At 45.7% G+C, this 19,724-nt stretch overlaps 2 protein-coding genes across 4 annotated transcripts; one reads left to right on the plus strand and one right to left on the minus strand.

Annotated features, from left to right (window-relative positions):
• Positions 1-5,262: 5,262 nt before the first annotated feature.
• creb3l4 (cAMP responsive element binding protein 3-like 4) lies at positions 5,263-16,071 on the minus strand. Of its 3 annotated transcripts, none has more exons than XM_076737496.1 (10): positions 16,054-16,071; positions 10,314-10,457; positions 9,953-10,223; positions 9,726-9,850; positions 9,541-9,630; positions 9,317-9,423; positions 8,635-8,703; positions 7,910-7,994; positions 7,474-7,567; positions 5,263-7,347 (listed from the first exon to the last, which is right to left on the minus strand). In XM_076737496.1, the coding sequence occupies exons 2-10, from the start codon at positions 10,452-10,454 to the stop codon at positions 7,019-7,021; spliced, it is 1,311 nt and encodes a 436-aa protein (XP_076593611.1). In that variant the 5' UTR covers positions 10,455-10,457; positions 16,054-16,071; the 3' UTR covers positions 5,263-7,018. The 3 variants fall into 3 exon arrangements, with proteins under 3 accessions (XP_076593611.1, XP_076593608.1, XP_076593609.1); XM_076737493.1 differs by lacking the exon at positions 16,054-16,071 and adding an exon at positions 12,901-13,156; XM_076737494.1 differs by lacking the exon at positions 16,054-16,071 and adding an exon at positions 12,884-12,900.
• LOC143324774 (histidine N-acetyltransferase-like) lies at positions 14,766-18,595 on the plus strand. The gene is made up of 4 exons (XM_076737497.1): positions 14,766-14,997; positions 16,215-16,334; positions 16,472-16,696; positions 17,255-18,595. The coding sequence occupies exons 1-4, from the start codon at positions 14,932-14,934 to the stop codon at positions 17,810-17,812; spliced, it is 969 nt and encodes a 322-aa protein (XP_076593612.1). The 5' UTR covers positions 14,766-14,931; the 3' UTR covers positions 17,813-18,595.
• The last annotated feature ends 1,129 nt before the right edge of the window (positions 18,596-19,724 follow it).

Consider the following 19,724-nt stretch of genomic DNA (forward strand, 5'->3'; position numbering starts at 1 on the left):
CATGTTAAACTAATGGAAAATGTGTCCAGAGGCCTGAAAGACCGTTTCTTCATCATTTATCAGTTTATTGTCGAACTGATCAGCGACGTTCACTGTCAGCCGGCAGCACTTTAAAGGTTTGAATGGAGTCATTCGGGGTCTCGATCATTCACCGCCTGCTGTCCTCCATCTTTAAAGGCCTGTACCAGACGTTTGCATGTTTAGTCCTTTCAACACAAATCACGTTTGCTTCACATCCCTGCAAACCCTTTTGACACATGAATACATATAAAAAACTGCTTGAGTTGTGTACATGTGACAACATGTCATTCTGCTAATGTTACTCTAAACTTAAGAGTGAGGGCTTTTCAAGTCAGTCTGCCCTTCATCTTCAGCTTCATCACCACTGAACAGTGGACGCCTGCCTGGCTCCACACGTCTGATTCACCAAAAGCACCTCGAATGTGTTCAGTGGGTCAAAAAGGTCTGCTGCTGTGCTTTGGAGGCAGGATTAAGAACCAGGATGTCCTCCTCCTGTCCCAGACGCATCGATAAACGCCATGGCAACAAGAGCGAAGACGTGCACACAGATGTCAGTCGACTCACAGAGAGAACAGTGAGCGTTCTTCCTCTCTGCATTAAAAGCTCATTTTCTCTGTAATGAAATGTTTCCTTTCTCGATTCATTTTGTTGTTTCGGCTTCACTCTTCAGTCTGGTTTGACCGGCGCCTGATGGTGGATAATGTTAGCTAACACGAGCGGAGGGAAGCTGATACTGATGTCACAGAGGCAGCTTTCTGTGTGCAGCATTATGTTGTAAATGTCCCTATAAACTAAACTAAAAGTCCCACAGCCCCGTACTACAAACTGCAACTCATTATACACACACACATACATTATATACAGTACATATATAATGTATGTGTGTGGATGTATATTACTGGTCTGACGGCCCACTCGTGGGCTTTCAGAGCTTTTCTTGTTCATTTTTCTTCCCATTCATAGACACAAACACTGCGTTCACGTTTCTGCTCATATTAAACACCGTGAGAAAAGTGCGATTCTTGTGAATCCATGATGGAAACCATTTCAACACACAGTCACAGCAGGAGGCTCAACAGACACCAACAGCAAACAAATAACCGTTTTTAAAACTGACGCGACATTGAGGAAACTCACCACTGACGTCTCTCATTGATCCACAGATCGATAAAACTTTGACAAAAACGGTCTGAAACATCCACAAAGGTCCAGAAGATCCACTGCAGTGAAAATATTTAGTCCAAAACATGAAGATAATCCACAAAAAGATGTTTTCTCCTTTCACACGTCCTCGTCTTCTGTGTTTTAACCATTGAAACTTCAGGAAACACAGACAACACGGCCGCCATCTTGTCTCCAGTTCCTCTGAGGAGTCTCAGGTTTGAACATGAAACCTAACTTGACCAAACACAAATGAAGCCTAGCAACCAGAGCAACCAGTCATAGTCAGAGTTGAACTGAAGGACCGCCTTCTCTTACTTCTGTGAAGATTGAGCCAATCACATCTGATGTTGTAGATGACTGACATTTTGAAAAGCCAGTGAAATTCTGGAAGAGTTTATTTGTGCCTCTTTCAGGTGTTACAGCTCAGGTTTAAATGTTAAAGCATTAACTGGAGTGCACAGTATTTCCCTCTTTAATAATTAATGGGACGGCTCAGTTGTAAATCTTAGATATAGTGGGAATAACCTGCATGTTTGGGACAGGACAGACAGAGTACACATGTAAAACATGTGTCACTCAGTTTTTTTCCTCTGTGGTTGAAAACAGAGCGACGCAGCCCATCCTCGCCGTGGCGGTCTGGTCTGATTCAGCATTTACACAAATTAAATCAAGGCTTTTAAACCTGATCAGTGGCGTATGTTTATGACTAATGCAGCTCTGGAGGAGAGAAAAGAGAAACCAGGAAGCCTAATTTAATTCAATTTTTTACCGTTTTATTTAGTTTTATTTGAGTATCCTCTTCCTTCTTCTTTATGTTTTTACATGAAAAATGATTTAAACTGTTCTAAATGAACTTGACAATAATTTTTCTGTTAAATTGATTAGTGGACTAATCCTTTCAGTCATTCTTGTTCGTTTCATTTAACACAAAACATCATATTTTATAAAGTCTTCATGAGTTTTGTGTGTAAAAATCCTCATTTTGTGAAGTAATTACAGCTGTCACGAAGTAAAACTACTTTATTTCCCTGTGAGATGTAGAAGAAGTAGAAAGTGGCATGAAAAGAAAAGAAGTACCTCAAATTTGTACTCGAGTACAGTACTCGAGTAAATGCTGTCATCACATTCGACCACTGCATCTGACTGTGTCTGTAACAGTGAAGATGAGCGATGAAGACATGAAGGGGGAAATCACTGTATCTGACTTATAAGTTCATATTCTCTCACATTTTCTTTCATTTCAGATCGTTTGTTTATTCTTTTTTTCTGGATTGTTTTGGGGAAACAAACACTGAGCAGCTCGTCCGACGTGTCCTCCTCCTGCCTGCAGGTCCAGGTTGGACTGTTGGACATGAAGTGCAGGTGATGATACTGAATAAATGTCCACTTTGTCCCCCTTCCTACAGTTTGTCTGTCGGACTGTCAGCGAGGCCTCAGCAGGAAGTCACACTAACAGAAACAGTGCAGTGTCTCCACCTTCTGGTCAAATTTGGGAACAAACGTGCGGTTTATTCCTTCTATTCTGAGCTTTATTCATCCATTTTAATGTTCATGTTCATGTTTCCAAGTCTACAGTTCAGAATAAACTACAGTTCATCATTCTTTAATTTGTTTGTCTTTGTTTCTTCTTCACTTCTTTCTTCTTTTCTTTGTCTCTGTCTTACATTTCTGGAAAATAACAATCTGAATCAAAACACTTTTGAACCAAACTCTCATCATTTTTCCTTGTTGGGTCTAAATGTTGTTTTTGTCATTATACGTCCTGGAATCCAGCAAAAATCTAACATTTCTACATTCTGGAGGTGGTGCAGTGTTCAGAAACTCCATCGTTGCAGCTTTGTTTTTAAAGATTAACTCGTGTTGCCTTCAAGTGCCATCAGAAATATCCCAACTATGAGATGAAAGCACAGAACTCAATAAATGATTTTAGCAATGATAAATTACACTGTTGTGTTTCTATTATGGGATTCTAATGTAAATGACAATTATTTGACTTTAATAATTTGTGAATTTTCTTCTCTTCATTCTAAGCTGCGATCACAATCAATAGCCAGTAAAATAGGAACTATCAAAAGTGATCAGAAGTCCTGTCTGTCTGTCTGCATGATGGTCACTTCCTAATTAGACGCTTTGGGATTAACAGGGTGTACCTGAATGCACCATGTGACCTTTGTGTTGTGACATCGATTTCAGGCTCTGTTAAAAACTCACCATTTCATCAAGACGCTAAGAGAACTCTGTCACTGCACTATGAGGTTTACAACTGTCCTCCTCTTCCTCAGTCTGTCCCGCTCAGCAGCAGCAGACAGTGAGACGGCGGAGGTGAAGGACGATGGCCCACAGCTGAGCGTCCAGCCCGACGTTTGGAGGGAGGTGAGGGAGCTCAGAGACCTGGTGGTGGAGCAGAGAGCGGAGCTGAACGTCCTGAAGAGCAGACTGACGTCCACAGAGAGCGAGCTGCAGGAGCTGAGAGAGCAGCTGCAGGCCGTCAGGACCAAGACAGGTGGGAGTACTCACGTCCTGTACTGCAGTAAAAGTAGCAATAGCACTATTCAAAACTACTAATACAAGTGAAAGTCCTGCATTCCAAACTCTACTAAAGTAAACTTACCTGCAAAGTTTTCTCACAGTATCAAAGGTGAAAATACTCATCAGTTTTGGAAAATAACTCAGAGTGCAGTACAGATTAAAATTCAGATTAACAACACAAAATATGACAAAAAATACTTCACAATGTGGTTAAGATAAATTACCAGCGGTGTACACAGTCATTAGTTTGAGCTCCACCAGCTGAGCACTGAAGTGATGAACACATTATGCATCAATAATCCAATAACAGACATATTCATTCTAGGTATATTCTGATGCTAATACTTCTGCACTTTTTCTTGTAACAGAGTAATTCTACACTGTGGTCTTGTTACTTTTACTTAGTGAGTATAAGTAAGTAAGAGATCAGAGTACTTCTTCACCATCAGTACTCACTGTGCAGATCTGTCCTTTTCAGATTGTTAAATTATGGAGGCCCAGAGGCGCCAAAAGATGGTGGTGTTTTTTTTGTTTTTTTTTAATCTTCTCTGCATGAGTTAGTGTCGTCGTGTTACCTTCGTTCTTGTCAAAAAACTACGACCTGACCAGCTGATCTGGGATGAGCCTGAATTCTGTGTTTTCTCAGAGAGCCCAAAGGTGGCGTTCACTGCTGCTCTGACAGATTCAGGACTGCTGGGACCCTTCAACACCGACACCACCATCATCTACTCCAACGTCATCACCAACACGGGCGGGGCCTACAACCCCATCACAGGTAACAAGGAAGTGCCGCACACCTTCGACACCGCCACAGAATCAGGATTTCTCTGTTAATAAATACTGAGAATAATAGATTCTTCCAACTGCTCTCTGCAGGTGTGTTCACAGCCCCGGTCAAAGGAGTCTTCTACTTCAGGTTCACGGGCATGGACTACCGGTCCGCGGTGCACATGGGCGTGGCTTTGTATAAGAACGGGCAGAGACTGATGCTGACCTATGAGATCAACGTTAACAATGGATACTTTGAACACATGTCCAACGGAGTGACCCTGGAGCTGGAGAAAGGCGACGTGGTCTACCTGCGCCTCCCTGCCAACAAAGGACTGTATGACAACAACGAGAGCCACAACACGTTCAGCGGCTTCCTGCTCTTCGCTCTGTGATGAACCGCGTTGGTCAGGCTGGCGTGACGTCACAGCAGGAAACGTCAGTCGGTCCGTTGGCTTCAACACTTCCACCAAAAGACTGGATATTTGAGTCGGTATGAGCCGTTCGCGTCCCACAGAGGACAAACACACACGCTGTCTGCTGATTTTCATTTAGCACCGGAAACAGCTTTCAGGCGTCCTGTGAAAATACTGAATATTGAAGCCTATAAACTATATACTGAGTGACAAGAAGAAGAGTGACTTCATTCATCATGTGGACACAAACATAATCCAATGGGATCATGTCGCCCTCTAGTGGTCAATTATGTGTTATTGTACTGCACATGCTGACAGTCAACGTGTCCCAAAAGGACAAAATAAATTGGACAAAGTCTCCATCGCTGCTTCCCTTTTAATCCCTTTTAATAAAGAATGAAAAATAAACCGTGTGAGTGGATGAATGACGGTGTGTCACACAAACAGAATAAAGCTGTTAGATATGGAAGTATCATCCCACTGCAGGCTTATAAATAAGACAAAACCAGGAGGTTTCATGTGATCTGCATGACGAAGCCGGTCTTCCATCCAGTAAAGGCCAAAGGTCGTTCCTGAACTGATTCCAGTCACAGTTATGAGCTCCAGTTTCAAAGGAACTACATGAACAGACTCAACCAACGTCCTGAAACCAACAATCAATAATTCATTCAGAAGGAATTTTGATTTAAAAAAAATGAATTAGACTCAATAAACTCCTCTATCAAAGAAAACTGATTATTTATAAAAAGTCAAATTTCTCTTCAGCCGAATGTTTTCAGAGTTTTTCAGCTCTCTCAGTTCCCCTCAGACAAACTACACCAGCTGTTAAACCACTGCAGCTCAGCTGAGCGAGCTCCTGTGGATTAAATAACACTTCAATTAACAAAGTGACACCAGTTTGTATTAGATTCACCCTCAATGTGTTCACCGGTTTGAGAGGTCATCAGGTACAGCGTCGAACACACGACTGTCACCATGGAGGCTGAAGAAGGCCACGGAGGCTGAGAAGGTCGTTTCCACAATATCCCAAAATACAGATCTCTCATCTCAGGCAAGCTGTGAGCTCAACAGGATCCTGGTGGTTCACCAGAATCTCCAAAACTAAAGGTTTCTCTGAATCCACAGATGTCTGAAGAAGATCCAGGAAGAGTTTCTCTCTGCTGTTTGAGGACTGGAGGTCTGACTCTGAGTCTGCAGGATCAAACCTCCGAGGGTTTAGTTTCTGTAGTGCTTCTACAGAATGTGGACAAAGAAAGGTTTGGATCTGCAGGCCTTAGGAACCAGGTTTTTCAGGGCCGGTATCCTGGCTTAGACTGCAGATGTAGACCCCAAATGACCCTTTAAAAGCCACATTTATCTTAGAAATAACTACGACGTTATCCGACAGCTTTGCTAGCTTGTAGCATGCTAACACAGACCCCTGGTAACCCAAAGCCACATCTGGAGACCAAGTGGAGGTAGACTCAGCCTCCTGCATGATGAAGGTTCAGAGGTCTGGATCACACTGAGGTTACAGTGACCGGGCCTCCATAATGATATCACACACGTCGCTAGCTGAGTTTGCTAAGTTGTCGTGAAAGGTTGGACATCAGCTTTGAGAGGGTTTGGTTAGCTGGGAAGCTGCTGCACAGTTAGCTTCACGGGCTAATCGAGTTTCTGTTTCTCTCTCTGGAGTTTCTGAAATTATTTGTGTAAAACAAATCTCTAAAATGTTGGCGGTGGGTGCAAAGTTAGCACGACACATATTCAGAACGGCCACAATTACAAGAAGAAAAGCCAGGTGAGATTTTCCTTTTGGAGTTAAACATAAAACATCCTGTTTAAAAGGAATAGTTCAACATTTTGGGAAACACACGTCATCGCTTCTCTGTTAGCTACAGCCGAGAGACAGTTAGCATAGCTTAGCACAAAGACTGAAAACAGAGGGAAACTGTTAGCCTGGCATATGATTTTCCGATCCCTTTTCTCATCAGCATATTTTAAAACCACCACCGATCAGTTCATTCCTGATTAACGGGTCGACGCAACGGCAGCGATCGTTCAGAGCGTCCTCTGCTGCTCGTGCATCCGCAGCTCATCACATGACGGATTCTGCCCCGGCCAATCAGCCGATAGTCAGTCTACATCTCGTCAGCGTGTGCAGGTTTGGCGAGGTCGCGGCTTCCTTTCCCCGCCGTCGACCTCAGTCCCAGCGCCAGCGGCTCAGTCTGCCCGCCAACAAGTGTTGAGCTGTTCCCTGATTGGCTCCCCTCCGGGCCCGTCCCATCAAAGCCTGTTTTATCAGTATTTTCTATTGGTTCTTGGAGGATGGCAGTGCCATCCGAAGGTCCTGATTGGCTGAGTTCAGAGGGCGGAGACGAGGAGTCGGACGGGACGGCCGGACCGTCAGCGTCGTCTGCTGCGGGCTGGGAGGAGGAGGAGGGGTCCGTCAGGATGTTTCTGGAAATGACTAGAATGATTGAAGAATAAATTATTTTTACTGTGTTTTATCAAAAATGGCTGCCGGACGATTCACCCAGCTTCAATGGACCGAAAGCAACCGAGAGGACAGGAAGTGATGTCGACAGGGACTGACCTCCTGTGGGTCTGTAGTCGTCTTCTGCAGACGAGCCGCGGCTGAACGGACTGAAACTCGGCAGAATGATCAGACCCAGAGAGACCAGGATGATCTGAGGAGAGACACACACACACACACACAGACACACACAGACACACACAGACACACACACACACACACACACACACACACACACACACACACACCAGGTTTTCGTCACTGTTGGGAACATTACATAGACTTCCATTCATTTCCTAAAGACTGACCCAAACCTTAACCTAAACCTAACCTAATTTTAAACTTGGTCTTCACCCAATAATTTTATGATTTACATTATGGGGACCTGCATTTTGTCCAAACAATGTGAGGATTACATGGCCACACACACACACACACACACACACACACACACACACACACACACACACACACACACACACACAGTGTTTCATACCAGTAAGCAGGTGCTGGTCTGGGCTCCTTTGCTGACCGTCTGTTTAATGAGGGACTGAAGCTGCTGCAGCTGAGCCAGCAGAGACCTGAACAGCAGGAACAGGTGAACACATGAGGAACTAACAGACCAACAGGGTTTAAAAGGACAGAAGAAGAAAACAGAAAAAGAAGAGGAAGAAGACGAAAAGGAGACGACAGAAAGAAGAGGGAGACCACAAAGAGAAGGAGACCACAGAGAGAAGAAGGAGACCACAGAGAGAAGAAGGAGACTACAGAGAGAAGAAGGAGACCACAGAGAGAAGAAGGAGACAACAGAGGGAAGAAGGAGACAACAGAGAGAAGAAGGAGACCACAGAGAGAAGAAGGAGACAACAGAGGGAAGAAGGAGACAACAGAGGGAAGAAGGAGACCACAGAGAGAAGAAGGAGACAACAGAGGGAAGAAGGAGACCACAGAGGGAAGAAGGAGACCACAGAGAGAAGAAGGAGACAACAGAGGGAAGAAGGAGATGACAGAAAGAAGGAGACCACAGAGAGAAGAAGGAGACCACAGCGCCCTCTGCTGCAGCAGAGGAGCATGTTTGATTTTACTTGGCTGAAGACGTTTCTAGAAACACCTCAAACACTGAACAAAGCTGTTCTAAAACTTCTTAACTCATCACTCATCTATGAATCCACATCTTCATCAATCAGTCAATAATTGATTAATTGATTAATGAGGTCGTACATGTTACGTTTCTCCAGCTGCTCCACTGTCCTCTGCAGCTCTTTGTTCTGTGCTGAGCAAGCTGCTGCCCTGTGGACGGACACACACACACACACACACACACACACACACACACACACGCACACACGCACACACACACAACTAAATCAGTTACCTGATAATCAGAGTTGTTTGTGTATGAACTAACGTCACCTCAGCTGCCTCTGAACAACCTGAGACTGATCTCCAGTCAGTTTAGTCAACAGATCAGTCGGTCCATCAGTCAGTCCGTCCATCAGTACGTCCATCAGTCTGTCCATCAGTCCACCTGTCCCTCAGTCCGTCCCTCAGTCTGTCCCTCAGTCAGTCCATCCATCAGTCCGTCCCTCAGTCAGTCCCTCAGTCAGTCCGTCCCTCAGTCAGTCCCTCAGTCCGTCCCTCAGTCAGTCCGTCCCTCAGTCCGTCCCTCAGTCCGTCCCTAAGTCAGTCCGTCCATCAGTCCGTCCCTCAGTCCGTCCCTCAGTCCGTCCCTCAGTCAGTCCGTCCCTCAGTCCGTCCCTCAGTCCGTCCCTCAGTCCGTCCCTAAGTCAGTCCGTCCATCAGTCCTTCAGTCATGCTAGCACCCCTTCGACGTGGGACCTACTCGCCGCCTTCCGCCCAGTTTGACCACAGCGCGCTGTGAGACGCTCCCGTGCTCGTGTACCTGCTCTCCAGCCCGTCGATGTACTCCTTCCTCCTCCGGCGGCTGTCCTGAGCCGACTGCTTGTTGCGGATTTTCCTCCGAACTCTCTTCAGGATTCTTTCCTCGGCCTGCAAATAAAGATTCGTTCAAGTCATCGTCATGGTCTCTTCAGCGAGCCTCAGGCTGTCGTAAAGTCATCTGTGTGACTGTCGCTGTCTGAAGCCTCGGCGCCGCAGCGGTCTGACCTTGGTAAGAGGAAGGTTGTTGGGAAGAGAAACTCCTTCCTGCGTCAGCAGCTTCTGCTCCTCCTCGGTCAGCTGGAGGTCTGGGTACAGCTGCAACAGCAGAAGAAGAGTCGGTCCTCCGGGTCAGACCTCACCTGTGGACCGTCAGCGGGAACACAAAGTGCTCAGAACAGTGAAAGTCTCACCAGGTCGCCGTCGGGGCTCGGAGGGGCGATGGCGGTCAAACTGCCGTCGAGGTGGTTCGCAGGAAGCACGGGCAGCTCGTTCACGATGCACGAGTCCGCAAACAGCACCTGAGAGCTCCATTCATCTGTGCGGCACAGGAAATGACATCATGGTCAGTGCTGACGAAAAGGTCAGATCTTTAAAAGGCTCAGTCACATGTTCTGACCAGAGAAGAGCGCGTCCTCACCCAGCTCTATGGAGATGACGTTCTCTCGTCCAGGTTCCGTCGTCACGCCGCTCAGGCCGCTGATGTCATAAACCACCTGATAGACGGTCGCTGGGGCCGGCTGGGTGGCCATGGTAACCGGTGTCACCGTGGCGATGGGGCCCTCCACTACGGGATCGTCAGAGATGCCGCTGTCGCTCTCAGACGAGGGGTCGGCGGGCGGCCCGGTGGGAAACACCTCGTTCGGGTCGACGGCGTGAAGGACGTCCTCAGGCTCGCTGTCGTTCAGCGTCTGAGACACAGTCACATGATCCACTGAGTTAACGGAACGCGTCAGGTGACCTCACCTGGACCCTCTGTCACACACATGCTGCAGACTCACACAGCCGGGGTCTCCCGCCCAGTCCTGCAGGGGTTTCTCTGAGCCGCTGAAGAGGTCGGAGCAGGAGAACGGAGCGTCGAGCTGCCAGCTGTCTGCCGCCACGCCGCCGCCCAGAAACAGCTCGCCGCTCTCTGCATCCATGACCTGAAAAGACAGCGCAGACATGGACACGACACCAGAGCAGCTGTGCAAAGTAACTAAATACTCAAGTACAAACATGAGGTATTTGTACCTGAGTCTTCTCTTCATGCCACTTTCTACTTCCTGCTCCACATCTCAGAGGGGAATACTTCACTTTTTACTGCGATACTTGTATCTGACAGCTTTGGTTTTAATGGTTCATTGATCTCTGCTGTGGAATCATCTGATGTTTGATCTTCTCACATGTTTGATCTGCTGCTTTTGCTCTCAATGATCTCAATGATCTGAATGTGTTTGGAATCATGTGGAGCTTTGGACTGTTGGTTGGACCAAACAAACATGGTGAAGCAAACGATCGATCGATCGATCGATGGAGAAAATCGATCAGCACATTGGTCCAGAATGAGGAGAATCAATAGTTTCAGTGTGAAAGTGAACACAACACGAAGAGTCTGTTTGGAAGTCCTGACAAAGGTGATGAAACACTGGAGGAGGATATCCTGGTAGGTTCACACCCACAAAACACACACACACACACACACACACACACACACACACACACACACACACACACACTCACACTCACACACACACACACACACACACACACACACACACTCACACCCTCTGACAGTTCCAGTCTGACTGAATAGAAACCTGATAAGCTGCTAAACGTGTTTCCACTTTTAAAAGTCAGCAGTTTAACAAAAGCAAAGACGCTGAAGCTCCATGTTTCAGTGAAACGAAGCTTCAAAGCCAAACAGACGCTGACGGTCAGAATCAGAACCGCTGGTCCCAAATAATCTTGTCATATCTCGAGTATCTGTTGCCTAATAAAGGAACAAAACTGACCTGAGATCAGCTCAGAGTCAGTATGTTTAATGTTCTTCCTCATCAGCTTCCTTGATTTCTGTAAATATCTCTTATTGTGAATCTGATGCAGCAACACGTTTCACAGACTGAAAGATGTGGAACGCTCCAAAAACACCTGTTTGGAACATTCCACAGGTAAACAGGCTGATTCAGGGGAGAGCATCATGATTGGGTATGAAACAGAGGATGGAGCGAGTTCACCACTTTGTGAACACATGAAGGATGAAGGAGATGAACACATGAAGCTGCTGTCAGTGAACAGTTTGATTATTGATGATTGATTCGGAGGGCAGCGACAAGCCAAAATCTCCTGATCGCGACGCGTCTTTGGCACCGTTACCTCAGAATCACGCTAGCAGACCTCCTCGGTCGTTTCTCGGCTCCTGATCCAAACAAAGATGGCGACAGTTTGCTCAGTTTGTTTGATGTGAGTCAAAATGGAAAAGCCTTCGAATCAGTTCCAGTTTTCTGTATTTCTGTTCATTTAATACTCGTGAACAGCAGGTTGGTTTTTTTCTTTGGCAGACAAACACAAACATGCAGCTGGACGCACGAGTCGCTGGGAAACAAATCAAAAACCTTTTTGGTTTTTTATCCAGGTGGTTGAAAGAGTCTCTGAGGATTCTGGAAATGAAGTCAGAGACTTTCCACACTGAGCCTTCATCGAGCTCGGCGGTACTAAAGTGAACATGTTCACCGGCGGACGCGTCTCATCACTTTCTGATGAAGCTGCTCCTCAGACAAACAATCAATAGATGAATCAATAATGGAAATCATGCTGAGCTCCAGTTTGATTAATAAGGTCTGAAAGTAAACCTGAACGCATCCTTAGAGACGAAGAGCAGCAGATTACTCAGCGACACCAACGAGTCCTGATACCTCAGATATACTTCACTCATGATACTTCTGTCCTTCAGAGTAATGGAGTATTTTTACATTGAGGTATTGCTGCTTTTACTGGAGGAAGTATTCACTATTAAAAGTACAAATACCACACTGTGAAATACTCACATTCAAAACCTTCCTGAAGTAAAAGTACTACTCAGAAAATGTACTCACTTGACGTACTGACATGCCTCCATGGACTCTGCTCTTATTATCAAATCATCATTAGATTACAGCACAAACAGTATGATCATATTATGGGATAGTTCCGGGTCATTGGTGCTGATGAGGATCGTGTCTGATGTGGATTTAAAATGACTGCTTCAGTTTTCATGGTTTTTAAAATCTTAAAATGAGGCTCCAGGTGCCTGGTAAATGTACGAGGACATGAAGTGCAGTACTTCCCTCTGAAACGCAGTAGAACGTCAAATCAGAATACCCAAAGGCAGTACCAGTCATTTAGTGGAGTACTTGAGTAAATGTACTCAGTTACTTTCCAGCAGTCACTCCTAAAGCTTCCACGGGCCTTGTTTAGTTTTGTCTGCGGCCCACAAACTTTCCAGGCCGCTCCAGGCCCTCGCGCGGTCTGTCATTGGTGCTTTGAAGACGGTCGCTGTGTCAGAGCTCAGGCCTGATCCTGGATCAGCCGGATCAACAGGAGCAAACCGCACCTTATGTTTATACTCACTAAGCCCACGCAGTCTTCTTCTTCTTCTTCTTCTTCTTCTTCTTCTTCTTCTTCTTCTTCTTCGTCTTCTTCGTCTTCTTCCGGGTTCAGACCCTCCGACTCTTCATCGCGGCAGGCGGACCGTCCACACGCTGCTTTCTGTCGGTTCACAGCAGATAAGACGTCCAGCTGGCAGCTCCGCGTCCAGCCCGGACTGAGCAAGGACTCAGCTTCCTCCTCCTCCTCCTCCTCCTCCTCCTTTTCTTCTTCTTCTTCTTCTTCTTCGGACACCACAGGATATCGCCCCCTGCTGTATGACTTAGACTTAGACTTAGACTTAGACTAGACCTTATTGATCCCAGTTTGGTAAATTCTTGTGTTGCAGCAGCAGGTTAAACGCACACAGAAACATAAGATATAATCAATAAAGAAGAAGAAGGAGAGAAAAGAAAGTTCTTCAAAAATAAAACTATAGTGTATGTAAGTATATAGTATAAGTATATAGTTATATAATATATATTATCATATATAATACATATTGCATAATATTATAATAATATAATAAAATACAATCTAAGTGTAAGAGAGAGACGGAGCTGTAAACTGGGAGGAAGCCACGCAGCCCGGGAGGCATTACATTCGACATTTGAACGTCTTCTACAAATATTGGGATGTTGTTGTCAGAACATGATTAATTTGTCTCGAAATGCTCGATTTATTTATGTGACAACCTGCTCTGACTTCATCAGACCCTCCACTGCTCTCTCAGACATTTTTATATTATATTTTTAGTGACACATTACAGCTTTATTCTCAATACGGATGTTTTTTTCTCTAAATATTATCTGTAATTACATTTCCTTGTTGCTTTCACAGTAATTCAGCCACAGACATGTAATACCCAGAGGCAGCCAGCAGGTGTCGCTGTTCAGAGCAAGGCGCCATCCCTGCTCTCTGTTCAGCTCTTCATCTTTAAGAAGTCGTTCAAGGTGTCAGATTACTCCTCTCACCAGCCTGCTTCTGATTGGACACAGATGTTTGCAGCCAATGGAAGCACAGCAGGAGCTCTGGGTTTGAGAGATGCGTTCACAGTCGTCAGCTGTGCTCAGGACGTTTTCAATGGCGCCTTTGTGAACTTTGTGCAAAGCGCTGGTTTGGAAGATGGACTGATGTTCACAGTTCTTATGACACTGATTCCAAAAAAGCTGGGACACAATAAAACGTGAATAAAAGCAGAGTCTGATTATTCCGGACGTAATGTTCACACTGATAAACTTCATTGTTTTTTGTGCGCAGACGTGTCTCCGGGCCTGTTGATCATATTATGGATTGTAGTTGGTTAAAATCAATAAATTGATCTGTGTGTTGGGAAACTTTGTTGTTAAACTGTTGAACTATTTGCTCACTCAGCTCACAAGTGGTGAACTCGCTCCATCCTCTGTGATTGACTGAGTCTTTCCAGGATGCTCCTTTCATACCCAACCATGATCCTCTCACCTGTCACCAATCAGCCTGTTTACCTGTGGAACGTTCCAAACAGGTGTTTTTGGAGCGTTCCACATCTTTCAGTCTGTGAAACGTGTTGCTGCATCAGATTCAATAAGCAGATATTTACAAAAATCAATGAAGCTGATAAGGAAAAACAGCTGCTTTGGAACACAAATACAATACTGCCTGTTGTTGTTGTTGTTGTTGTTGTTGTTGAAGAAGAAGAAGAAAATTGATTTATCTGTATGAGAGGAAAACTCAGGGATGACCCATCCTCACAGCCTGCCTGTGGACGGTTGTGACATGTCTGCTGCTATGTTGTGGGTCTTGAACGCACCTCAGAGGTCTCTCCTCTTTCTTCTGATGCCTTTCTTTCTCTGCACTGCAGCTGCTGAACGTTTCTCCTCTGTGGTCAAAAACTAAACTTTCGAAATCTCAGCAAGAAGGAACAGAAACACTTTTTCAAGCATCGAGCGGATCTGAAAAGTCTTTTTGAGTCTTTGGTGAAAACACAAACCAAAGTGTTGGTTTCTGGCTGGTTGGACAGTTGAAAGCAGGTTCTGGATGTCTTCAGCACAGGAAGTCAGTGATGTGGTGTACGGCTTTGCAGAGGAGCAGGACTTCCAGCAGGTTCTCAACATTTACTTTTATTGTCAAGTTATTAGACTGTCAGACAAAGTTTTAAGCTTTTTCCTTTCAGTTTTCCTGCCTCAAAGGATCATTCAAGTTTTTATGTCTTAGCTCTTCTTTTCATTGTCTCGATCATCATGTCTGAAGTTTGCAAGTCTGATAAACCAACTTATTTTAATAGATTTTAATCTCAGTTCTCTGAGGAGCACGATGTTAGTGTGATATTGATCATCAATAGACTGACAGAAAACATGCACAGTGGGTTAACTCAGCTAAAACTGTGCTGGTGAACAGATGGAAGAACAGGCTGTTCATGCTACTGGAATGGCACATCAACGTCATTGATGCAAACACTGTGTTTACTGAAGCATATTAATATGTAAATGAGCAGAAATCATCAACCATTAATCTTCCAAATTTAGCCGACTGAGACCGAGGACATCAGACAGAGTGAAGACTAAGAAAAGCTAAGTCCAGTCTGAGAGCCGAGCCTGACGAGCTGGGGTGTAGCTAACAGCGTGAGGCTCCTGTGGCGCCACCCTCAGGACAAACGAAAAGGTTTATTCTACATGTCTAAACGAAATCTGAAAACAGCGAAGTTTCACTGAATTTTTCAACAATCCAACTAATCTCATGTGTAAGCGCCGTGACAGGCTCGTCGAGCTTCTGCAGCGCGGCTGCTCACATCTGGACTGAACTGAACGGAAGCCAACGTTCTAAGTCTGCAGCGAGTCACTGATCTACAGTCTGTCACTCAACAACGCTCCATTTCAGCCAGTTCAAGCAGCATCATGGGAGAATGGCCATCAGCTTTGTTTTCTCTGTAAAATATTCTCTAGTTTCACCACAATCAGTGAATAAGTTATAAAGCTGTGCTGTTGGACAGTAATCAGTGAGGACCAGCGCTCACAGACTCCCGTTATCGTCTTTACAACCTAATTCTTGTCTCATCTGTGGTCTGACGAACAGTAAATTCATCAAATTCAGCCCCCGTGTCGTTTTTTTCTAAGCTACGATAGCTGTCATATTACACTGAGACTGACAGGTGAGCTTCACCTTTGGCTGAAGAGCCGTAGATGGTGGAGCGTGACGCAGTGCTGGAAGGCCTCATGAATCTTTTAATGGAGGATCGTAACAGCCTGTGCAAGACCAGGTGTTCCTTGAGCTAAAGCTTAAGCTGCTGTGTTGACAGCTGGCTGCTTGTGTTTGTGACGTAGGTCCGGAGCATCTGCAGGAGTGACGACTTGAACGGACTGGACTACATGGCTGCAGCGTTCCACCGCTGGCTGCAGGAGCCCGGACGCCTGGTTTTCATCGCTAAGATGAACGACAGAGTGGTGAGAAAGACAGAGTCAAGCCGTTTTTGGGGTGATCATGCAGTGCCAGGAGTTCTATGAGCTGCATTTTATTCATGTTATTGTCTAAATGAAATGATACCGAGAATAATCCAGCTCACCTGTATGTGCACCTGAAGGTGGCCCTGGAGTCTTCACTGCAGGTGGACGGCGGTCAGACGGTCATACTTCAGGGTTTCAGGGTGGTCCCTGATTTGAGAGGCAGCGGCATCGGTGGCGCCCTCCAGAGGCACGTGACCGACTACATCCGCCGCCACTACCCACAAGTATCTGTTGTCAGGCTCAGCCGAGGAGACCGGCCCTCACCGCAGTCACTGGCCAAGTACCGACTCGTGGCCAAGGAGGTGCGTCAGCGCAGGGATGAAAACCTGCTCACACAAAAATACTGCAGGGACATTTTTATACCCACAAAGTAAAAAATCCATCTTTTGTATTAAAGTCAGGGACATCAAAGAGACAACGAAATGAAAAATACAAAGTCCAAATTCTGATCCTGTGTCCTCGAGCGAAGTGTGCAAAAATGATATTTGAATGTCAACTCATGGCTGTCCGTGTACAAAATATATTCATCCAATCAAACGTGACGAGCTAACCCCACCCAGCATGTCAAACAGCACTTAACCATCGGCTCGCGGCTCGCTGTGGCCAGCAGAGCGATGACACGATGAGCGTGTGTGGACGTTATCTGTGATCCGATCAGACCTGATGGGTTTGAGTTAAATGTCTTTTACGACTTTATCAAACATATTTGGTTCACTCAGAAGTGCACGAAATTCAGGAAACTAAAGACCATCATTTCACTTTGACTTTGAGATTAAACACATTTTAAAAAGTAACCCAGAAGAAGAATCTGACCAATCCTCCAGCTGACCTCTGAATCCTGCTTAACTGTCCCTCTGCAGGCCATCGTGTCTCTATGTTGTGAGACAGCCGACCTCGGACCCTTTGTGGCCGAGCTTCGCTCCAGACTCCCCTGCCCGGCTGGCCGCCCTCCCCCCGCCCCGCTGATCCTGAGCCAGCAGCAGGCGGAGACTCTGATCTTGAGCGACCATGTGATTACCAACCTGCTGCCCAATAAAACCATCATCAATGACTGGGAGCCTCTGAAACCCGTGGAGGCCAACCTGGAGGTGCTGCGCCGTAGGGGGCTGACCTGGATTGTCGACCGCGAGTTTGAGCCCACCGCCATCAGCCTGTGCACCACACCGTACGCTGTCCCCTACCGCCACGACGCCCAGCACTTCAACATCAACATCTTCGGCCGCAGTCTGGCTTCGGTGTGCGCTGTGTTTCTGGCTCAGCTCGAGGCTCTGCTGCCGAGGCTCCAAGGTTACCAGATCTTCTACACCTACGTGGATCATGCGGTTTGGCCGGGGCTGCAGCAGATCTGCCACAACAACAGCAACGTGTCCTTCTTCCAGGGCTTCTCTGAGGAGCTCATACTGGAGAGAGACCTCTGAATGGGCTCAGCATCACTGCCTGTTCACCAACAGTCCGCTCAGATCCTTTAGTCGAGTAAGAGCAGTGCTGTTTAAGTAAAAGCCGTCCAATCAGAAATTAACATTCATAAATTTGAAATACTCCGGTGAAGTACAAATACATTGAGTGTTAGAGTAAATGTATTTTACGTTACACCACCGTCGTACTTATTGACGAATGGAGGCTCCTCAGAAGAGTCTGCGTACAAGCAGAGAGTTTGAGGTTTCTGGTCCTCCTGCTTTGGTTCCAGTTGCTGTGAAGGGGTTTCATGGAATTCAAGGAATTCAAGGTTCACCAGGTGTTCCTGAAGACTTTGCAGTCATACTTGAGTTTTAACGTTTCCCGCTGGGGTTCCAGAAGTCCAGGTTTTGAGAGGGGCCCTCCTGGGAGATCCATGTGTCCTTGATGTATTCACAGATGTTCTTGTAGAGCGAAGATGTAGAAGATGTAGAAGAAGATTTAGAAGAAGATTTAGAAGAAGATTTAGAAATCTTTTTATTAGGGATCGACAAATAACAGCAGCACAAAGTACAGCACATTAAGTTCATCCCGTTTTTTCTTTTCTTTATATAGAACAATGAACGGTGCCTCTGCATTTGGAATTATAACAATAAATCTCCAAAATATTATTAAACATTTTAACAAACAAGACTGCAATGTGTTGATAATCTAATTGTGGATAAACCATCAAATTAAACATAAACTAAATTGGAGAAAAGAGAAGATGCACAATGTCTGATTTGAAAGTAAAGATGGGTTGTAGGTAAACTAAAATCTGTGGACAGGTGTGAAAAAGTAGCCGAAGTGCGTCTTTATAGAGGCCTCGGCTCTGCCGCAGCATGTCAGTCACTGCTGACAGGAGGGGAGAAGTGACCGTTCAGTGTGGACGCTGACGCCCGAACCGAAACCAAATCTTTCAGAAAGCTCTGCAGGATTCTTTGTGAAGATAGAAGGATTGACGGGCAGCGGAGACGTAAGTAAGGCCGCAGGTGAAGATGAGACACATGACTGAACTTCAAGTCTACGCCAGGACAGTTCTGGAGTCTGAAGCCAGTGAGTCTCTTTTTAATGAAAACTAAGAAAATAATGAGCAGGGCTGGTAACTGGAGGTCACTGGTGCCAGATTTGATACGTTGATAACAAAGCTCAGTGAAGAGCATCAGGTGTTTTTATTCTGTTTGATGCTCTGCATGTGACACACCTGCCTGGACGTTTCTCTTCCTTTAATGAAGGTTTTTACTGGACGTCTGGAAGATAAGCTTCATGGTTTTATGACCTCACATGGTTTAGATTTTCCTCGCTATCAGCATGTTTGCAGTGTGTCAGCTGGTGTTTCAGACGAAGTTCTGGCAGAGCCTTGTGCACTTAGTGACTGTGGTGAACGACAGTTTATCCTGACGTCTTTCACGAAATCCAAACCCTCCAGTTACCAAATGCCAAGCTGCAGCTAATTATGATTTCAGTGCTGTGATCGTGACCATGTTTGAAAAGTTACATTAATGAAGACCAGAGGATGCTGAACCAGGTCTTTCAGAAGGGTCTGAAGGGTCTGAAGGTTCTTGAGGACTTTAGTGGGCTCCTGAGAGTTGAAGTGGCTCTTGGAGGTCTGTCAGGGGCCCTTTGGTGAATCTTGATGGGGTTACAGGGGTTCATGTGAGACAACATGGGCTTCTTGAGATAGTTTTGCGGGAATTCTGGGGTTCTAAAGGATGTCGTCAGTGGTCCTAAGCAACTTTTAGGGATTCATGGAAGAATTTTTGGGCTTCCTTAGAAAGGTTTCAGGGCTTCTTCAAGGGCTTCTGGGGCTTCTGGATGGGTTCTGAGGAGTTCCACAGGGTGTCAGGGAGTCTTTAAGTTGCAGGGTTCTTGAAGGACTATCATCAGATATTGACA

Source organism: Chaetodon auriga, chromosome 8, assembly GCF_051107435.1.
Source record: "Chaetodon auriga isolate fChaAug3 chromosome 8, fChaAug3.hap1, whole genome shotgun sequence".
Lineage (NCBI taxonomy): Eukaryota > Metazoa > Chordata > Actinopteri > Chaetodontiformes > Chaetodontidae > Chaetodon > Chaetodon auriga.

What these genes read in the sequence shown, in the direction of transcription:
- creb3l4 (XM_076737496.1), bottom strand. Translation starts at nt 10,454, where the DNA reads ATGGATGCAGAGAGCGGCGAGCTGTTTCTGGGCGGCGGCGTGGCGGCA. An exon ending in AGACCAGCACCTGCTTACTG is followed by an intron (nt 7,568 to 7,909) that starts GTATGAAACACT and finishes GTCTCTCCTCAG; the next exon opens with ATCATCCTGGTCTCTCTGGG. An exon ending in CGACTACAGACCCACAGGAG is followed by an intron (nt 7,348 to 7,473) that starts GTCAGTCCCTGT and finishes CAATCATTCTAG; the next exon opens with TCATTTCCAGAAACATCCTG.
- LOC143324774 (XM_076737497.1), top strand. Translation starts at nt 14,932, where the DNA reads ATGTCTTCAGCACAGGAAGTCAGTGATGTGGTGTACGGCTTTGCAGAG. An exon ending in AGGAGCAGGACTTCCAGCAG is followed by an intron (nt 14,998 to 16,214) that starts GTTCTCAACATT and finishes TTTGTGACGTAG; the next exon opens with GTCCGGAGCATCTGCAGGAG. An exon ending in ACCGACTCGTGGCCAAGGAG is followed by an intron (nt 16,697 to 17,254) that starts GTGCGTCAGCGC and finishes GTCCCTCTGCAG; the next exon opens with GCCATCGTGTCTCTATGTTG.